General features: G+C 50.3%; 1 protein-coding gene and 1 long non-coding RNA gene across 3 annotated transcripts; one reads left to right on the top strand and one right to left on the bottom strand.

The window, feature by feature from the left end:
- The first annotated feature begins 317 nt into the window (after nt 1-317).
- LOC106731416 (uncharacterized) lies at nt 318-8,544 on the top strand. The gene is made up of 2 exons (XM_075912966.2): nt 318-2,638; nt 6,313-8,544. Exons 1-2 carry the CDS (start codon nt 2,407-2,409, stop codon nt 7,896-7,898), a joined length of 1,818 nt encoding a protein of 605 aa, XP_075769081.1. The 5' UTR covers nt 318-2,406; the 3' UTR covers nt 7,899-8,544.
- Nucleotides 8,545-14,171: 5,627 nt separating this feature from the next.
- Nucleotides 14,172-18,308, bottom strand: LOC149522249 (uncharacterized). Of its 2 annotated transcripts, XR_016347377.1 has the most exons (4): nt 16,606-18,308; nt 16,225-16,575; nt 15,339-15,579; nt 14,172-15,021 (listed from the first exon to the last, which is right to left on the bottom strand). It is a non-coding gene; the product is annotated as an uncharacterized LOC149522249 (long non-coding RNA). The 2 variants fall into 2 exon arrangements; XR_016347376.1 differs by having other exon boundaries at nt 16,225-18,308.
- Nucleotides 18,309-18,631: the final 323 nt, after the last annotated feature.

The raw sequence follows: 18,631 nt of genomic DNA, 5'->3' as shown, positions 1-18,631 counted from the left end.
AGTATGTGTTGGGTCAGGAGATGAGAATGCAGGACAGTGTGGCTGAGTCTAGACTGGCAAGTTTTTCCACAAAAGCAGCTGCTTTTGCAGAAAAACTTTCCAGCTGTCTACACTGGCTGCTTGAATTTCCGCAAGAACACTGACTTCCTACTGTCTGTAATCAGCGCTTCTTGCGGAAATACTATGCTGCTCCCGTTCGGGCAAAAGTCCTTTTGCGCAAAAGGGCCAGTGTAGACAGCTCAGATTTGTTTTGCGCAAAAAAGCCCCGATCGTGAAAATGGCGATCGGGGCTTTTTTGCGGAAAAGCGTGTCTAGATTGACACGGACGCTTTTCCGCAAAAAGAGGGAAGGGGGATGCGAAGGGGAGGGAGGGATGTGACTATGGGAGCAAGAGCAGACTGGCTGAGGAAGGGGGAGACAGGGGTTGTGCAGAAGGAGATGGGGGAGAGACAATGGCACCTCCCCCACCTCATGAGGCAGGAAGAGAGAGGGCAAAGGTGACTGGTGATAGTAATAGGTGGCACCCACTCCTGTGCTCCTGATAATATTTCAGTTACTAAATAGGGAGCCCCAAATGCCCCCTGCACCTGTGGGTACCCCTCCCTGCACCAGTCACCCACTCAATAACGAGAGGGGAATTCTTTTTCTGAATTTTTTTTTTATGTTGTAGATTTTGGCAAAGTCTTATCCATTATGGACTGGCAGCATTTCATTTGCATATTTGTTATTGCAAAGAAAATGTTGCTTGTCTGCCAGAAGTTTATCAATGGCTTTACCGGTCCACAGTATAAAAAATGGTTGGGAACCACTGGTCTAGTGGATACGGCTCAATGTGAAAGCTGAAGCCAGACAACTTCAGGCTCGACAACAGGCACAAATGTTTGCTAGGGATGATCGCTCGTCACAGGAAGTGGTGGATTCTCCATCTCTTGATGTTTTCAACTCAATACTGGATGACTTTCTAGAACACATGGGCTGTGTCTAGACTGGCAAGTTTTTCTGTAAAAGCAACTGCTTTTGTGGAAAAACTTGCCAGCTGTCTACACTGGCCGCTTGAATTTCCGCAAGAACACTGACTTCCTACTGTCTGAAATCAGTGCTTCTTGCGAAAATACTATGCTGCTCCCATTCGGGCAAAAGTCCTTTTGCGCAAAAGCTTTTGCGCCAAAGGGCCAGTGTAGACAGCTCTGATTTGTTTTGCGCGAAAAAGCCCCGATTGTGAAAATGGGGATCAGGGCTTTTTTGCGCAAAAGCGTGTCTAGATTGGCACGGACGCTTTTCTGCAAAAAGTGCTTTTGCGGAAAAGCGTCCATGCCAATCTAGACGCTCTTTTCCGCAAATGCTTTTAATGGAAAACTTTTCCGTTAAAAGCATTTCCGGAAAATCATGCCAGTCTAGACGTAGCTATGGGCTGCGTCTAGACTGGCAAGTTTTTCCACAAAAGCAGCTGCTTCTGCGGAAAAACTTGCCAGCTCTCTACACTGGCCACTTGAATTTGCGCAAGAACACTGACAATCTAATGTAAGATTGTCAGTGTTCTTGCGCAAATACTATGATGCTCCTGCTCAGGGATAAGCCCTCTTGCAGAAATGCTTTTGCACCAGAGGGCCAGTGTAGACAGGTAAAAACTGTTTTGCGCAAAAAAGCCCCGATGGCAAAACCGCTTCTAGATTGGCACGGACGCTTTTCCGCCAAAAGTGCTTTTGCGGAAAAGCGTCCATGCCAATCTAGACGCTCTTTTCCGCAAATGCTTTTAACAGAAAAATTTTTCCGTTAAAAGCATTTGTGGAAAATCATGCCAGTCTAGACGCAGCCATGCTGTAGGGAAACAGAGCTGTGTGCCTGGATAACTAGGGTAAGAGTAATGGCTTGTGCCACAGAGGGGGGTCAGACTGCATTGCTAACATTCCTCTTGGTTACTATGAATCTATGAATCTTAGGGTCTCATCCTGCAAAAACTCACCACACATGCTTAATAATAAACATTTGACTGGTATTAATGTAATTTCATCTCTGTTATGAGGCGGGCTTATAAAGTCTCTGTTGGTTTAGTCCTTATGAGAGGATCTGAGTTTGGTGCTATAAATAAATGGAGGGAAAGAGGTACTTTAGCTAGAAACTAAATTTAGACACCTGCAGCCATGCTCAGGCAGCATAATTAGTCGCTTATTTCTGGAAAACACTGGGTGCTCAGAACTGAATCCCATTGATATAGGTGAAGTAGTGCTGAAACTCAAGCCAGGTACAGAGAGAAATGAATATGGATTTGTGATCTAATTTGTCTTGCTATTTATGGAATAGCTAGACTCAAACTTTTGCTCACAATGGCAGAGTCTAGCATGTGTGTCAGCAGGGACAGAATCAGGGCAGAATAGGGATGTGAAAAGGATTTAAGCCCCCTCTGAAATGTCTCCAATTGCCCTTCTTCCCCCGACAGGCTGCAGAACACCCATGTCTGTCTTCAGCTCAGCCACTGGCCTGCAGAGCCAGGGAAAGGAAATTGCTGTGGCAGAGCCAGTGAGCTTTGAGGAGGTGGCTGTGTATTTCTCTGAGGAGGAATGGGCTCTGCTGGACCCGGGTCAGAGAGCCCTCTACTGGGATGTGATGCAGGAGAATTATGAGACTGTGAGCTGGCTGGGTAAGGATTCCTGTCTCCGCGGGTATCAGAAGCTGGTTCAGGGTCTCTCATTGTCCCCTGCCTCCCAGTGTCAAGAGTATCAGCCCCAGTAATCCTGGCTCCTGGGTGAGAGACTGTCCCTTCCATGCCCTCACCCAGAGGAAGCAGGTTGAGGGACATAACAATGGTGCTGCTCTTCCTACAGCCAAGGTCTCAAAAGTGCTTCCCTACCATCTTGCCCATGTTGTGCCTTGGCCAGAGGTGTGAATGGAAGGGCCCAGGTAGGAACAGCAGGTACCAGAGTTGTGGGGGTGGGTGCAGCTGCTGTTAATGCCTGCAGGGTCCCCTCATGACAGTGTGCTGAGTCCCTGGAATGAAGGCACAGACTCAGAGTCCTTTCCTGCTTCTGGTAGATTCTTTGCAGCCCAGTGTGGCACCAAAGACAGGCCCAACTGTGCACAAGAGGAAGGCTGGGAAACCACACAAAGGTTGCTGCTGGCAAAGTAGAACCAAGGCTGCAGAGAGGGAACTGAACTGCAGCAACACCCTCCAATGCCAGAGAAGTAACACAGCCAGTCTCCACCCTGGCCAGCCACAGGAACAGCCTGGCACTGCCCTGGGTGGCCATGGGAGCAACGGTTGTTGTGGGCAGCTAGCAGGACCCACCCTGGCACAGACAATCGGGATCAGGAGTGTGGAGCATAGGCAGGTCCTGACGCAACCAGCTAAGGATTCACTTAGCTGCACAGACAACTTCCTCGTTTAAGTAGAGCATCTGAGCCAAAGAGCCTGGTGAGCTGAGCTCCCCAGCCAGGAGCTTTGTAGAACAGATCCCTTGGGGCTCTAGAGCTCTGCTGGGCCCTTTTTCTCCAAGTCTTAGTGATCCGCCATGTGGCAACTGCAGTCTGAGCCCTGTCTGTGGGCCTCAGTGTCAGACTTGCCAGCCCTCACTAGAGCTGTGCTTCTGAGCAGTGTGTTCCTGTCCTGCCCTCGGGTGGGAGGATGGAACAGGCCATCGGAGAGACTTAGCTGTACCCTAGAGAGTGCTGAAGTGCACTCAGCTCCCCTGGGGAATGAGCTGGGCCATTCCTAAGGCGGGGGGGAGGGGGTGGGAGATGCACTTTTACTGCAAGTGAGTGTGTCCTGGGATCTTGTACAAGCCAGAGTCCAGTCTCTGCAAGGTGAGGAAGTGGGCGACTCCAAGCATAGCTCTGGAAGCAGTAATAGCACAGACCTTAATGAACAAGATCAGCACTTGGTTAATTGCTCCCCATGGAGGATTTCCAGTCTCCAAAGCTTGTGATCTCCTGGCTGGAGCAAAGAGAGGAGCTGCGGGTCCCAGATCTCCAGGGCTGTGAGGAAAGGGAGATCCTCAGACACACCCATAAAGGTGAGCAATCAGCTAAACTGACTCAGAAACTAATTTCTGTGTCCTTGTAGCTGGTGTCACTTGTGCATTTCCATCAAGTCTCATTCAACCTGTCTTCAACTCCAATCTGAGGGTGCTGGGCAGGGGGGAAGGGTTATAGAGAAGGAGGGTGAACTCAACTCATGACTATTCAACCTTTCCAGCCATTCTTTGGGCATGTGTCAAGGCTCCTTCCCTATTCTGGCCCAATAAATGCAGAAGTGGGGGCCCACAAAAGTACCCCAAAACCTTATATTTCCAGGCTTTGGTATAATACTTACTCCCCCCCCCAAAAAAATCTTAAAAACCTAGATTTTGGGGGTAAAAAATCTGCCACCACCCAAGTAGTGATAAGGAAACCAGGGAGAAACCACTTCAGAAATCTCGGCCCCAAAAGTAAAAACCAGGACACAAAAATCAACCAATACCAGGTTAATAAAAAGAAAAGAGAACTTTTATTGTCACCACAATATTCCTGTTGCAAGCATAATGATTAGATGGAAAAGTCACTAATTAATATACTCATGGGGGAAACCCCCCTCCCCATGGGTTGAGAGCTTAGTTACAAAGGAGAGGAAAACCCATTTTTAAATGCACAGACATCAGATTCCCATTCCCAAACCATAAAACAATAAAACCTAATGGATTTATCTAAACTTTACCCTACTTACAGATAGTAAAGAGTCTTTTCTTGGAGGGAGACATAGTGTCTGTCCCCCTCAGTAGCTGGAGGGAAATTGCTCAGGGACAAATGAGGGAGAAACCAAACTTTCCTTTGTCCTAGTTTGAAATTTCTACCTTGTCAGCCGATGGTCAGGGCAGTGTGTGCGTGTGTGTTACACCCAAGTCTTTAACTGCTGAGACACAAAGTCTCGTTGCAGCGGGCAGACTAGGAGGCTGGAGGGCGCCCCGAAAAATAGTTTAACGTCCGTGACTTTACTGCTAGGACCGAGGTCCCGTCGCAGAGGGTAGCCAAACAGGCTAACAGACGCCCCAGTGTGTACAGGAAGAGCTTATTACACTTCAGATTTTAGCTGCTAGAATTTGTAATTCCTTCACAGCGGGCAGCCCAGGAAAGGCTGAGAAGTGCCCCAGTGGACCCTGTCACCTGGGAGTGACACAGATCCAAACGCCCAAGCTCTTCCTATAACTGTCCCTTTATGACCGGCTGAAGTTTTTTTGTTTGTGTTCAGTTCGGGTACAGCAGCACGGGTTTAAGTCAGAAGCTTGACACTCACTGGCTTATTTATAGGAGAAAGAAAGAGAAAAGAAATAAAGAAACTTGGTTCAGTGTGTATATATATATATATATATATATATATATATATATATATATATATATATATATATATATAAAATGTATTTATAAGTGAATGAGGGCACCCCACTTATTCCCAAAGTTTATAGCTAAATCACCTTACCAAAGGCAGTTTACAATAGAAATGAAGCAGTTTGACTTAAGAAAACTATAATAAAGTAACTAACTTACAACAGAGAGACAATTAGAGTGTACACATAAAGAAAACACATTGCAGGTACAATTCTCACCCCTGCGTTCCAGACTTGGCGTGGCCAGCGTTTTTTTCTCAATCCCTCGGGAAGAAGTAGGGCGAGGTTGGGCGTCCCACGGACCTCGGGAGACAATCAATACCTGCCAGCAGGTGTAGGTGATTGGAGCTCAAATTGGGTGGGCAACTCAACCCTCTTTATACCCCTTGGGTTACATGGGCTTCTTCCTGGTCTCAAGTGGCCAATTAGGAAAAAAATGGCTTTGAATGCCAAGTTTCCCACAAAGGGTGCAAAGCATAATTCACACCTGAGAAGATGCAGACAATGGGCACCTCTGGTATGTGATGGGCGAAGATTCCTCTTCTGAGACAGTGCAGGCATGTCAATTACTGATACTAGCCATCACGGCGACGGGAGGCCTCCCAGGCGTCAGCTAGCCCATTTACTGTCTGGTTTCTGTTTATGGTAGAGTCAGGGACAGGCACCACACCTGCGTTCCCAGGGCATTAAAGGCTGACTGCCTTTCTCTTGCTCTCTGGGGGAGGGGGAAATAAGATGGGGTTCGTGGAAAAACAAGATGGGGTTTGTGTTTGGCTACATACCTACATTCCTATTGGCCAACTCTACCTGGGTTAGGTGTAGTTAACCCTAGTCCCCAGGCTGCAGGCCATCTCTCATGATCATGACAGCGTATTTCTCCTTTTCTACTTCTCTTTGAGAGTTTCCTTTCAGCTCAGCACAGGTAATGACATTGGTTTGGATTCTCTCTATGTCCCAGCAGGTGATGGGAAGCTGACTGAGAACAGTAATAGGAGTCTTCAGCAGGAAGAACCAAAGCGAATGGCTCCATGTGGGAAGTTATTGGGAAGATCTGAAGAGCATGTTTCTCAGAATCCTGAGCAGGGAGAGACCTGTGAGAGTCAGTGTAGCCTACAAAGGCAGCCGGGAAACCATCCAGGAGAGGGACAGGGTAAATCTAGTTATAGGAGCAGTGGGGTGAAAGCAAACACAGAAACTGTTCAACAGAAAATCCCACATCAACAGTCACCCTGCGCTTGCAGTGACTGTGCAATTCTTATTAAATATGAAAGAGCTCACACAGGAGAGAAACGTTTCAGGTGCTCAGACTGTGGGAAAAGCTTCAGTCAGAGTTCAAGCCTTGTTAGACACAGGAGGACCCATACAGGAAAGAAACCTTTCAACTGCTCTGACTGCGGGAAAAACTTCAGTCGGAGTTCAAACCTTGTTGCACATAGGAGAACCCACACAGGAGAGAAGCCTTTCAGATGCTACTGTGGGAAACGCTTCAGTCGGAGTTCAAACCTTGTTGCACATAGAAGAACCCACACAGGAGAGAAACCTTTCAGCTGTTCTGACTGTGGGAAAAGCTTCAAGGAGAGGTCGGACCTTGTTAAACATGAAAGAACCCACACAGGGGAGAAACCCTTCACCTGCTCTGACTGTGGGAAAAGCTTCAGTCAGAGCTCAAATCTGGTTGCACATAGAAGAACCCACACAGGAGAGAAACCCTTGAGCTGCACTGACTGTGGGAAATGCTTCAGTCGGCGCTCATACCTTATGGATCACCAGATAATACATACAGGAGAGAGACCGCATAACTTCTCAGATTATGGAAAAGGCTTCAAACACAGGTCAGACACTATTAAACATAAAAGAGCCCACACAGTGGAGAAACCCTTCACCATCTCTTATTGCAGAAAAAGCTTCAAGGAGAGGTCAGACTTTGTTAAACATGAAAGAACCCAAATGGGGGAGAAACTCTTCAGTTGCTCAGACTGTGGGAAATGCTTCAGTCGAAGTTCCAACCTTGTTGTACATAGGAGAACCCACACAGGAGAGAAACCTTTCAGCTGTTCAGACTGTGGGAAAAGCTTCAGTCGGAGTTCAAACCTTGTTGTACATAGGAGAACCCACACAGGAGAGAAACCTTTCAGCTGTTCTGACTGTGGGAAATGCTTCAGTCGGCGCTCATGCCTTATAGATCACCACACAATACATACAGGAGAGAGACCCCATAGCTGCGCCAATTGCGGAAAAGGCTTCAAACACAGATCAGATGTAATTAAACATAAGAGAGCCCACACAGGAGAGAAACCCTTCAGCTGCTCAGACTGTGGGAAAAGCTTCAGTCGGAGGTCAAATCTTGTTGTACATAGGAGAACTCACACAGGAGAGAAACCCTTCAGATGCTCTGACTGTGGGAAAAGCTTCAGTCGGCATTCAAACCTTGTTGCACATAGGAGAACCCACACAGGAGAGAAACCTTTCAGATGCTCTGACTGTGGGAAAAGTTTCAGTCAGAGTTCAAACCTTGTTGCGCATAGGAGAACCCACACTGAATAGAAACCCTTCACCTGCTTTGACTGTGGGAAAAACTTAAGTCACAGCTCAAATCTTGTTATCCGGAGCCCCTCCTACCAGATCTGTGCCACTGAAGCAGCTGTTTAATAGGCTTCTCCAAAGTCCTTAGATTGAGAAAGTCAAGATGCACAAAATGGAATTGAGCCAGAGGGGAAAGAAGGCAAAAGCAATGATTCCCAAGGATCTACAACAAACCAACATCTCACCAGCATGTCCCACTGAAAGCTGAACTCAGATTGCAGGGTTCAAAGTCTTGGAACCGAGAGGCGGGGTTTTCTCTGAGTACCTGTGAGTCTCGGCTGGAAGAGATAAATAAGCTATTTGGAAATAGGTAATCCTCATGTGATCCCTCCCCTGTCACCCACCTCCAGAGAAGCAGAGGCTAGGGACACGATTCCTACTCATCATGGATAATATGGACCTAACCTCTATGAAGTCATCTAGCCCTTTATTGAACCCCATTAAAATCCTAGACTTCACCACAACCTTTGGCAAGGTGTTCCACAGGTTAACTGTGCACTGAGTGAAGAAAAACTTCCTTTTGTTTGTTTCAGACTTGCTGCCTATTAATTTCATGTGGTGAGCTGTAGTTTTTATATTGTGGGAATAAGTAAATAACTTTTCCTTATTCACTTTGTCCAAACCAGTCATGATTTTATAGACCTTGACCATATCTCCCTTTAGTCTCTTTTCCAAGCTGAAAAGTTCAAGTCTTTTTAATCTCTTTTCATATGGGACTCGTTTCAAACCCCTAATCATTTTTGTTGCCCTTTTCTGAACCTTTTCCAATGCCAATATATCTTTTCTGAGATGAGGCGACCACATCTGTATGCAGTATTCAAGATGTGGGAGTACTATGGTTTTACATAGAGGCATTAAGATATTTTGTGTCTTATTCTCTATCCTTTTTTTTAATAATTCCTAACCTATTTGCTTTTTTGACTGCTGCTGCACACTGAGTGGATATTTCAGAGAACTATCCACAATGACTCCAGAATCTCTCTCTTGTGTAGTTGTAGCTAAACTAGTCCCCATCTAGTATATGTATGTATAGTTGGGATTCATTTTTCCAATGTGGATTACCTTACATTTATCCACATTAAATTTCATATGCCATTTTGTTGCCCAATCACTTAGTTTGGTGAGATCTTTTTCAAGCTCTTCACAGTCTGTTTTGGTCTTAGCTATCTTCAGCAGTTTGGTATCATCTGCAAATTTTGCCACCTCACTGTTTACCCCTTTCTCTAGATCAGTGGTCACAACCAGTAGATGGGGATCTACCAGTAGATCTTGGAGCCTCTGACAGGTTTGGCCAGGAAGTTATCAAGTGCTGGCATGTCAGTTGCCCCTCCCGCACGGTCATGCTGCTCCTGCCCTCTTCTTTGGAGCTGCCTCCCTGGCAGCTTCCCACTTGCTGTGCAGGTTGTGGAAGTGAGAAGAGGGAGCATGCTGATATCAGGGTGTCCCTCCTCCCCCCACTTCTGTACTTTTATCTCCACACAGACAGAAGGGAACAGAGGGAGCTTGACAATGCAAATATGTCAATTTCCCCCAACATATACATGGAGGTTGTTACTTCTGTTACTGCTTTCAAAGTGGGTTATTTTAGGGGTTTGACTGATCTGTGCATTCCATAACTTTCATTTCTCTCAAACTTACATTTAATTCTTTGAGGAGTATGTTCTAAAATGCCTAACCTGTTGTGGCTGAAGTAATTATCCCTGTGGGAATTGTGCTCCTGGAGGTGGCTGGCATGTCCCTGCAGCCCCTGAGAAAGTCAGAGCAGGGGGTCCCCACATGCTGCCTTGCCTGTGGACACCACACCTGCAGCTGCCATTGATCAATGATGAAGAACAGTGGCTAGTGAAGGGTATGGGGCTGGAGTCTATAGATAAGGGTCAGTGCATGGAGCCACTGCTGCACTTGCCAGCTGCTTCCAGGAGTGGTGCAGGGCCAGGGCAGGAGTAGGCCTGCCTTGGCTCCATTGCTCCATCCCTGGGGCAGCTGTTTAGTTGCTCCCAGTGTGGGTGGGGCTTGGGGCTGCCTCCCTAGGAGGATGCTCTGTCTCCTAAGCCACTCCAGAACCCACCCCACCTCCTGGGCATCCCTTATCCTGCCTTCCTAATGCAGAAGTCAGCTCCATCCCTGGGGCAACTGATGTTGGCTGCCAGGTTGCTGCTTAAGTGGGTGGAGGGGGGGACTCAAGTCCAACCATCCTGTGCTCTAGCTCCAGAGGCTGATGCCCTATCCCCAGATTCACTGGAGATCTCACCCCACTGACTTACCCTTCAGCTGGTCCTTTATCCTGCTTTCCAAATTCAGGAACCTGGTCCATCCTGGGGCAACTCATGTTGGCTGCTCCCAGGGTGGAGACAGGATTCAAGGCCCCAGTTGTGTGCTCCCCAGGCAAATGCCACATCCTGTAGGCCACTCCAGAATCCAACCCCTTCCTTGCTACCTTCAGAGGGTCCCTTAACCTGTTTTGACAGCCTCCTGTAGTCCTCTCCCTGTTCCAACTTGCTCTCCCCAAAATCCAGCCACTCTGGGGCAGAAAGCTGCTGGGATTCAGCCTTCCCTTGCCTGGCAGTGACAGAAGCCACAGAGAGAGGCCCCAAGCTGACAGACTTGTCCCTCCAAGCTGTCTTCCCTCTCCTGGCTGAGGCAGAGCAGGAGAAGAGAGGCAGGGTTGGTTGGCTCCTAGGTGGGGGAGCAGGGCAAGCAAGGCCCTTGCAGGACACACAGCTGGGCTCTCCACAGAGGAGCCAAACAAGGGCTGAGCCTGAAGGACAAAGGCTTCTGCTAAAGTTGAGAACTGGGTCAGGAACCTTTAGGTTTTCAGGCTAACATTCTCCCAACTGCTCCCCTGCCCCTGCGGCCGCCACTTTTCCATCAGGGATGGCCAGGAGGAAATGGGAGATTCACCCTATGAAGGGGGGCCTGCCTTCCATCCACTCTCCAAAGCTCGGCAGCCAGCATATCATGCTGGGATTGGTAGCCAATCAGTAAAGAGGTGACTGAACTCTCCACTATAGTCCCCTGTAGGCTGCTCACCCAGTCCTGCAGGAAGAATTTAAAACCCACCCACCTCATTAGCGTGCAGCAGTGTGCCTGCAGCCCTGCACGAATTAGGTATTTCCTCCAGAGCGTGCCAGCTGCTGTAGCTAGAAGTGGCCTAAAGATGGTGTCTGACTGGATCAGGAGATTGAGGGGTCGAATCCCTTCGCACTGGTAATGGCTTTGCTGTGTCTGGGCCTGTGGGCCTGCTGTCTTCAGCCTGGAAACCTCCTCTCAGCTCCTCTGACCATTGGTCTGGCTCCAGCTGGGCTCTGGGAAGGAGTTGCTGGGCAGGCGGGAGCCCTGGCTGCTCCCACTGAAGCCTTTGCCATTCTGGCCTTGCCAGCAAGAGAAGGGGGCGAGTGTGTGGGGCAGGCCAGTGTGTGGCACAGTTTCTCTTCCCAAATGTGCCCCTGGGTTTGAGGGGGCTTATTTAATAGCATGTCTGGAGCCCTGAGTGCTTCTCTGCTTCTCAATTGTGGGGGAGAAAGCTCTTAGGGCAACATCTCCTGCCACACTGAGCCCCTTGAGGGGGAGTGGCGAGGGGGTCTGCCCCTGCTTTCCTACCATCTCAAGCTGGAGTGTCAGCAGCCACCTACATGCTCGTTGGTGGGGGCCTTTGCTGAGCATTTGGGGAGCCAGAGGGCAGGGAGCAATCTGGCCAGGGGGCCTCTGTGGCTCTGCAGCCACGCATAGGCCTGGCCCTGCCCCCCTCTTACCCTACCTCGGTTGCTCTGTGGCTTCTGAGCTTTCCCTTGGAGCTCTCAGCACCATCCACCCTGCTCAAGGTGCTCAGAGGAGGAAAGACTCCTGAGGGCATAATAAGCCACATTATAAATCACCCCTGGAGCCACAGCAACAGTAGAAGTTCCTCTGCCTCTGCAGCATGTCTAGGGGGAGAAATCACCTTCCAAAGTTAACAGTGAAGAGAGCCAAAGTCCCGTTGTCCCTGGTGCTGGCAGGGGAAGTTCTCCAGAGACTGGTTGGTCACTGCCCAGACCCAGGGAGCAGCGAATTGTCCCTGCGGGTGCAGCTTGGGCAGAGAGAGGCACAGATTTAAACAGAAAATGGACACTTGTATTTGCATGTCTCCTGCCTGATAAGAAACACCAAGTCCCACTCTGAGCGATACCACTGGGTGAAGGTGGGGCTCCAAGACAAGGGGGAAGATCCATTGCTGGAGAAATAAGAATAGATAGATATAGTGATAAATCGATAGGGAGGTGCGTGTGGGACTAGATAGATAGATCAATACTAGCATCCACTCTACAATTGTTATTTGGACAGAAAGTCAAAATAACGGATGGCTTTTTCCAATGGTGCTAAACCTCATTCCATAAGGAATAAGCTCTTTTCTGAAAAAGCTTTTTTTTGGAGGAAGTTGTATGTGGAGGCGGTATAGGGAGTTTTGTCAAAAAAAGTGGTGTCCACACTCATTGAAATGCTATAGTTCCTGTTCCCTAGCAGCTCTTAGAGCTGCAGACACAGGGGACAGGGCTTGTGGCAGGAAGTCAGCCCTCAGAGCTTCCAGCCACAGTGCAGCACACATTGCCTGTCATCTGGGCATTAAATCCCAACAATAAGTCCACCAAGAACCTCCTGCCTGTCCCAGGGAGCACTGTCCCAGGAGTCTGCCAGGTGCCATAGCTCCGCTCCAGATGCAGGAATGTGGACATACATGGCTGGATGGCTGAGAGCCTGGCCACAAAGGGCCACACAAGAACCCTGGAGCAGGTTCAGAACAAAGTGAAAGCGCTCTGGCAAGCCTACACCATGGTGAAGGAGTGCAGCTCACACTCTAGGGCAGGACCCCACTTCTGTCTAGGATTTTGATGACCTGGGGGACATGCAGCCCCTTCACCTGTCGGTGGTGGACTAGGGACTAGAGATGCCTGTTGTTGCCTGTCTGGGGGTCACAGCCCACGAGGAGGAGAAAACAGAGAGCACGGTGACCACCATCATCCTGCAGCCGGTACCCCTTGGCCTGGATTCTCCCAGGCATCCTCCAAGGCCAGGAAGGAATCATCAGGTGAGTGCTTAGTTTTTCACACACACTAGATGGGAGTGGTGGGCGCTGAGATACTGTGGTATAATCGTCACTTGGCCTGGCCATCTCACTGCAGTGTGTGCACATGAATGCATGTGCAACACCAGTCTGCACCATGCAGTCCCGGGAGACAGCACCAGAGCACCCCTAGGCTCCTGCTCACAGGCTCTGGGGAGGCCACCTACACATCTGACCCTCTCACCACAAGCCACTGCTGGAAGGAGGCGGGGGACAAGGGCACACTCATGCATGCACACAGACTCTGGAGTGCCACACGTGACACATAGGCAGGATTGCATGCTCAAGGCAGCACCGCTCCCAGGGACAGGACTGCCAGGTGCAGGAGTGTGTGTGCAGCCCCAGTAGAAGCCCAGGCAGCTTGAGGCCCCTCTTCTGCCCATTGGATCCCAGCATGGCTGTTCATTTCCCATTGCCTGCTTGTGCGTGGGTTGGGGGTGGGAAGCATGGTCCCATGGGGGCCTCTGGGCCCCTGTGAAGAAAGGCCCACTGTCCAGGCCACACATGGCCTTGCTCCCAGGACATCACCGTCCTCTGGCCCAGGAACTGTTGCTCTCAGCTCACACATGAAGGCAAGGCCTCAGGGACAGTGTCTCCAGGGATGAGTGACAACCTCTCTTCTCCCCAACTGGACCAGCTGTGACTATGGGCATTCAACACCACCCAAGCCAGCTGCTTGACCCCAGGGAAGCCACAGGCACTGGAGGGACCATGAGGACCTGATGAGGGAGCACATCGCCATCCCGTGGAACACGCAGCAGACGCTGGCCTAGAAAGCCTGCGATGATGTGCAATGGCAGGCCCAGATATGGACTGAGCTGCTGCATTAGGGATGCAACATGTGTTCAACCATCTAGGAGCTCCTGACCTATCCAGCAACAGTCCCTGTTCCAATCCCTGCCCCAGTCCTGGCTCTCCCTCCCATGCCTGACCCTGCTTCAGCTCCCACCAACCTATTCCTCTATTCTCCCTGGACACCCCACCAAAGTCAAAGAGGTCCCCACGCATGAGGCGTAGGAAGCACTTGTGTTACACACCACTCAGCCCCAGCCCTGAGCCTTCCCCCCCAGGTTATCTGTCTCCCCCCTTTCCAGGTTCTCATCCCCCCTCCTCCTGTTACTTCTAACCCAAATTTGTTTTTCAAAACAAAACAGATGTTTTTATTGTGTCTGCAGGGAAAAGGGCTGGAGGGGAGAAGGGAGAGGTGCTGTGGGAAAGGCATAGAGAGACAAGGCAAGGCCCTGTGGAGAGTTACTGGGATCCCTGAAAGAAACTCTCCCTCAATACCTCCCAGATGTGCACCCTTACCTGATGGGCCTGCTGGACGGCAGCTGCTCAAAAGCCCATCCCTCCCAGCCAGCCTCTGCCCTCCCCCCACCCCGGAAGAAAGGCCTCCCCCTTCCTCTCCTCACTCTTGTGGAACACACAACAAGCGGAGTTCACCTGGGGGATGTTCTGCTCCCCCACATTCAGGCAGGTCAGGAGGCACCTGAATCTTGCCTTCAAGCGGACAAGCCACATTCAGTCTGCATGCGGGCCCTGCCCAGGCGGCCATTGAACTGGTGCCTGCTGGGGTCAAGGTGGCCAGCGTAGGGCTTCATAAGCCATGCCATGAGGGAGTAGGCTGCATTCCCCACAACGCACAGTGACATTTCAACATCCCCAACCCTGATGTTGCGCTCAGGGAAGAAAGTGCCAGCCTCCAGCTTCTGGGAGAGGCTGGAGTTGCGGAAGACGTGGGCGTCATGTGCCTTCCCCCAAAAGCCTACAAAGATGCTGCAGTGGTTGACCAGGGCCTTCAGGACCACAGAAAAGTATCCCTTCTGGTTTATGTACTGCAGTGTATGGTGGTCAGGAGCCCAGATAGGGATGTGGGTTCTCCCTGCAGTTGGGGAAGCCCAGGGTGGTAATTCCAGCAATGATGGGGTCCAAGTTGCCCAAGGGGGTGTCCCTGCCCAGCAGAACGTTGTTAATGGCCCTCACCACCTGAAGGAGACAAACAAAGAAACAATACAGAGAATCAAAGGGGGTGCCTGACCCCTTGGGTGGTCCCCTCCCTCTCCCTTCCCATAAACACCCAAGGAGCCACCCCCCTTTGGAACCCTCCCCAGCAGGGCTGTGTGAGGGCAGGACTGCAGAACCCCCCAGGGACAGGGCTTCCCCCCGCCACCTCCTGCACTCCCAATCTCCCCTTTCCCTAGGGTCCCTCTTTTCAGTACTCCCCCCTCCAAAGACTGCAGCCTGAGATCACCAGGAGGGCCCCAACAGTCGACTTCCCCACACCAAACTGGTTGCCCACGGACCGGTAAGTGTCCAGTGTGGAGAGCTTCCAGGCTGCAATGGCAACCTGCTTCTCCAGGTGAATGGTGGGTCACATCTGGGTGTCCCATCTTCTGAGGGCAGGGGCAAGCCAGGCACACAGCTCCAGGAATGTCTCCTTCCTCATATGGAAGTTGTGGAGCCACTGCTGGTCATCACACTGCTCCATCACCAGCCGGTCCCACCAGTTGGAACTGGTATCCAGCTTCCAGAACCGTCTCTCCACTGTTGGGGGCATAAAGGGGAAGAGTTGCAAGGGCCTTGCTCCTGCACACAGGCAGAGGTTCTCAATGATGAGCTCGGAGTCGAGCTCATGCAGGGCCATGAAGGCAGCCTGCAGAAACTGCCGCACAGGAGTGTGGCACCATCGCATGCCCAGGGGCAGCTCCAGCTCCAGCTCCATGGCAGGGAGTACTGTATTTTCCAAAAGCAGAATGTCACACTCCCACCCCCACCCCTGGGGTATGTGGGATCGGGGCACCCACGTTAATGGTGCGGAGGCCCCGATTCCAGGTTTAATCTGGGCTTGTAAATCCTAGGGGATAGGTGTGCTCATATAAAAGGGTCGAGCCTGAAGTAGGGTAGTCCTCTCCCCCCATGAGCCAACTGTCCCCGCACAGCAGCTATGGGTGACGGGGTATAGTCTGCGCCTGCTTTGGGGCATCTCTTCCCTCCCCCCCCCATCACTAGCAAGAGTTCAATAGGAAGAAAATCCCTCCCGAAGAACGATCTTCACCATCTTTGCGGTATTTAGTTTAGGTGGGGTAGGGGAACTTGGGCTCTCCTCCGCTCCCGAACTCTGGCCCCAGGACCCTAGGGTGAGGCCACACCAACCTCACCCGAATGGTGATTTGTACGTGATTCACTCACCACCCCTCTCTGGGTGTTTGCTGTCTGTGTTGGCAGCCCTGTCCTGGGACTGCTTTCTATGACTTTCAGATGCTCCTCCACTGGGTGTTCCCCACAGGGGTTGGAAGAGTCCGTTCCGCCAATCGTGGGTATTGTTCCTGCCCAGAAGCCTGGGTCCTGGTCTCGGCCACGCTGGCTGCTGTCATCCCGGCCTTCACATCTCTGCCCTCTTTGGCCTTGGCTCCCGTGCTCCCGGCAGCTTCTGCTCCTGGCTGTTTCCCAGCTGGCCCCAGCGTCTCTGGTGGCTTCTGCTCCAGCCCTGGCATCTCTGGTGGCTTCTGCTCTGGCCCTGGTGTCCCTGGCCGCTTCCACCTTGGCCCTGGCATCTCTGGCCGCTTCCACCTTGGCCCTGGCATCTCTGGCCGCTTCCGTCCCGGCCAGCTGCCGCTTTTAAATGCAGTGCGCAGCTCAGGGCACCAGCGCGGCACTGCCGGAGGGGGAGGGGAGGCCGCACCAGTCTATACCTGGGCCTGGTGCCTCAGGTGTGCTCTGGCCCGTGGGAGGGGACGGATTCACCCCGTCACACAGGGCAATGAGAGCACGCAGAGAAAATGCTTTGTTGTCCCTTAGGCTAGGTCTAGACTACACTCTTGTACTGGAAAAAGCTACACAAATTGCTTTTTCCAATAGCTTTTCCAGAAGAGGCTTTTCTGCCATTTGGCCCTGTCTAGATAGGGCCAAATGGTGGGAAATCCTGCTCTTTCGGAGGAGCCCTTAGTCCTTATAGAATGAGGTATACAGGGCTCCCTGAAAGAGCATGTCTGCTTTTTCACAAAAAAAGGTGGAAGAGCAAACATGTTCCCTGAACGCAGCAGAATTTTTCTGGGATACAAATGGTATCCCAGAAAAACCCACCAGTCTAGATGTACCCTAAGAAAGGTAGGCAAGCAAGCAGAAGAATCTAATAAACGGCTGTCCAGAGGGGTCCCTTTAAGCTCGCGTCTCAGATAGCCTTAGGCAGCAGCTCCAGGAAGCAAATGCTGACCTAATGCCCTGTGTGAACTAGTTCCAGGTGGCCTTAAATGTGAGATAGCGTCCAATCAGTGTGGACACTTTTTTTTAAATAGCAAATCACTATTTTGTTGCACTTTTTGTGTGTAGATGCTCTATTTCAAAATAAGTTTTTCTGGAAGATATCTTCTGGAAAAGCTTATTTCGAAAGAAGCTTGCAGTATAGACATACCCTATGACACAGACCACTGTGCCTCCTGGGGTTGGATCTATCCCATGCTGTTCCCAAGTCCCTCCCAAATGTACCACAGCTTAGAAAGACTCACTGACACTAGGCAATAACTCAGGGTCGGAGCTGTCTTCTTCCACCCGTCTCCCTTGTTGTTAATTGTCCAGTTCAGTTGGAGGAGAATCAGAGACAAACTCCTGTCCTCTTCATGGCCCCTGTGACATTTGCCTCCCCATCTGGGATTTTAGCACAAGATTCTTTACCACTGCTACCAATCCCTGGGATGGACTCTGCCATATTAAAAAGGGCATTTCCCAAAATGAATGGCACAATATTCTCAGGAATTGAATGGATATTGCAGTTTTTAAAGGTGATAAAATGTGCAGTGAGACCACTAGGCGCATCATATAAGTGGGACACAGTCAGTGCCATCCTTGGGATTTTGGGAAGGAGGGTCCTGTAGCACTGGGGTGCTTACTCTTGAAGTCAAGTACAGCGAATTCATGCAGCCTCTCTCTCCTGTAGAGCAGCCCTTTGAGTTTCTGTCTGGGCTTCTAGGGTTAAATCATGAGCTTTCCTCTGAGTTTCTAAGGCTAAATCACATGCAGCTTTTTGTTCAGGCTGTTTCAGTTCCATGGCCCTTTGATGGGCTTTTTCTTCTCTGTCTCTCTCAAGTTGCTGTAGTTTCAGGGTTCACTCATGAATAGCTTTATCCCCAGCAATTTGGGCTTCTATCTCAAGCCTCTCTAACTCAGTGATAGAAATGTAGCCGTGTTAGTCTGGGGTAGTTGAAGCAAAATGCAGGACAATGTAGCACTTTAAAGACTAACAAGATGGTTTATTAGATGATGAGCTTTCGTGGGCCAGACCCACTTCCACTTTTATTTGATCTGAGGAAGTGGGTCTGGCCCACGAAAGCTCATCATCTAATAAACCATCTTGTTAGTCTTTAAAGTGCTACATTGTCCTCTCTAACTCAGTTTGTCTCTTATGGTCTGCCTCCCTGTCTGCTTCTTGGATTCTGTGCAGCTTCAGTTCCTTCTGAACCTCACTCATTTTGCTAATTTTCCTGGCTCTATTTCCCTTATCCAAAATAAGCCAACAAAAATAACAAATCAATAACCACTTTTTCTGTCTTCCAAAAACCACAATTAGGCTACGTCTAGACTGCAGGGTTTGGGTTTTTTT

This window comes from Pelodiscus sinensis, chromosome 19, assembly GCF_052426305.1.
Source record: "Pelodiscus sinensis isolate ZL-2025 chromosome 19, ASM5242630v1, whole genome shotgun sequence".
In the NCBI taxonomy this organism is placed as follows: Eukaryota; Metazoa; Chordata; order Testudines; family Trionychidae; genus Pelodiscus; species Pelodiscus sinensis.
This window is presented reverse-complemented; position numbering and strand designations above follow the sequence as displayed.

What these genes read in the sequence shown, in the direction of transcription:
- LOC106731416 (XM_075912966.2), top strand. Translation starts at nt 2,407, where the DNA reads ATGTCTCCAATTGCCCTTCTTCCCCCGACAGGCTGCAGAACACCCATG. An exon ending in TGAGACTGTGAGCTGGCTGG is followed by an intron (nt 2,639 to 6,312) that starts GTAAGGATTCCT and finishes TCTATGTCCCAG; the next exon opens with CAGGTGATGGGAAGCTGACT.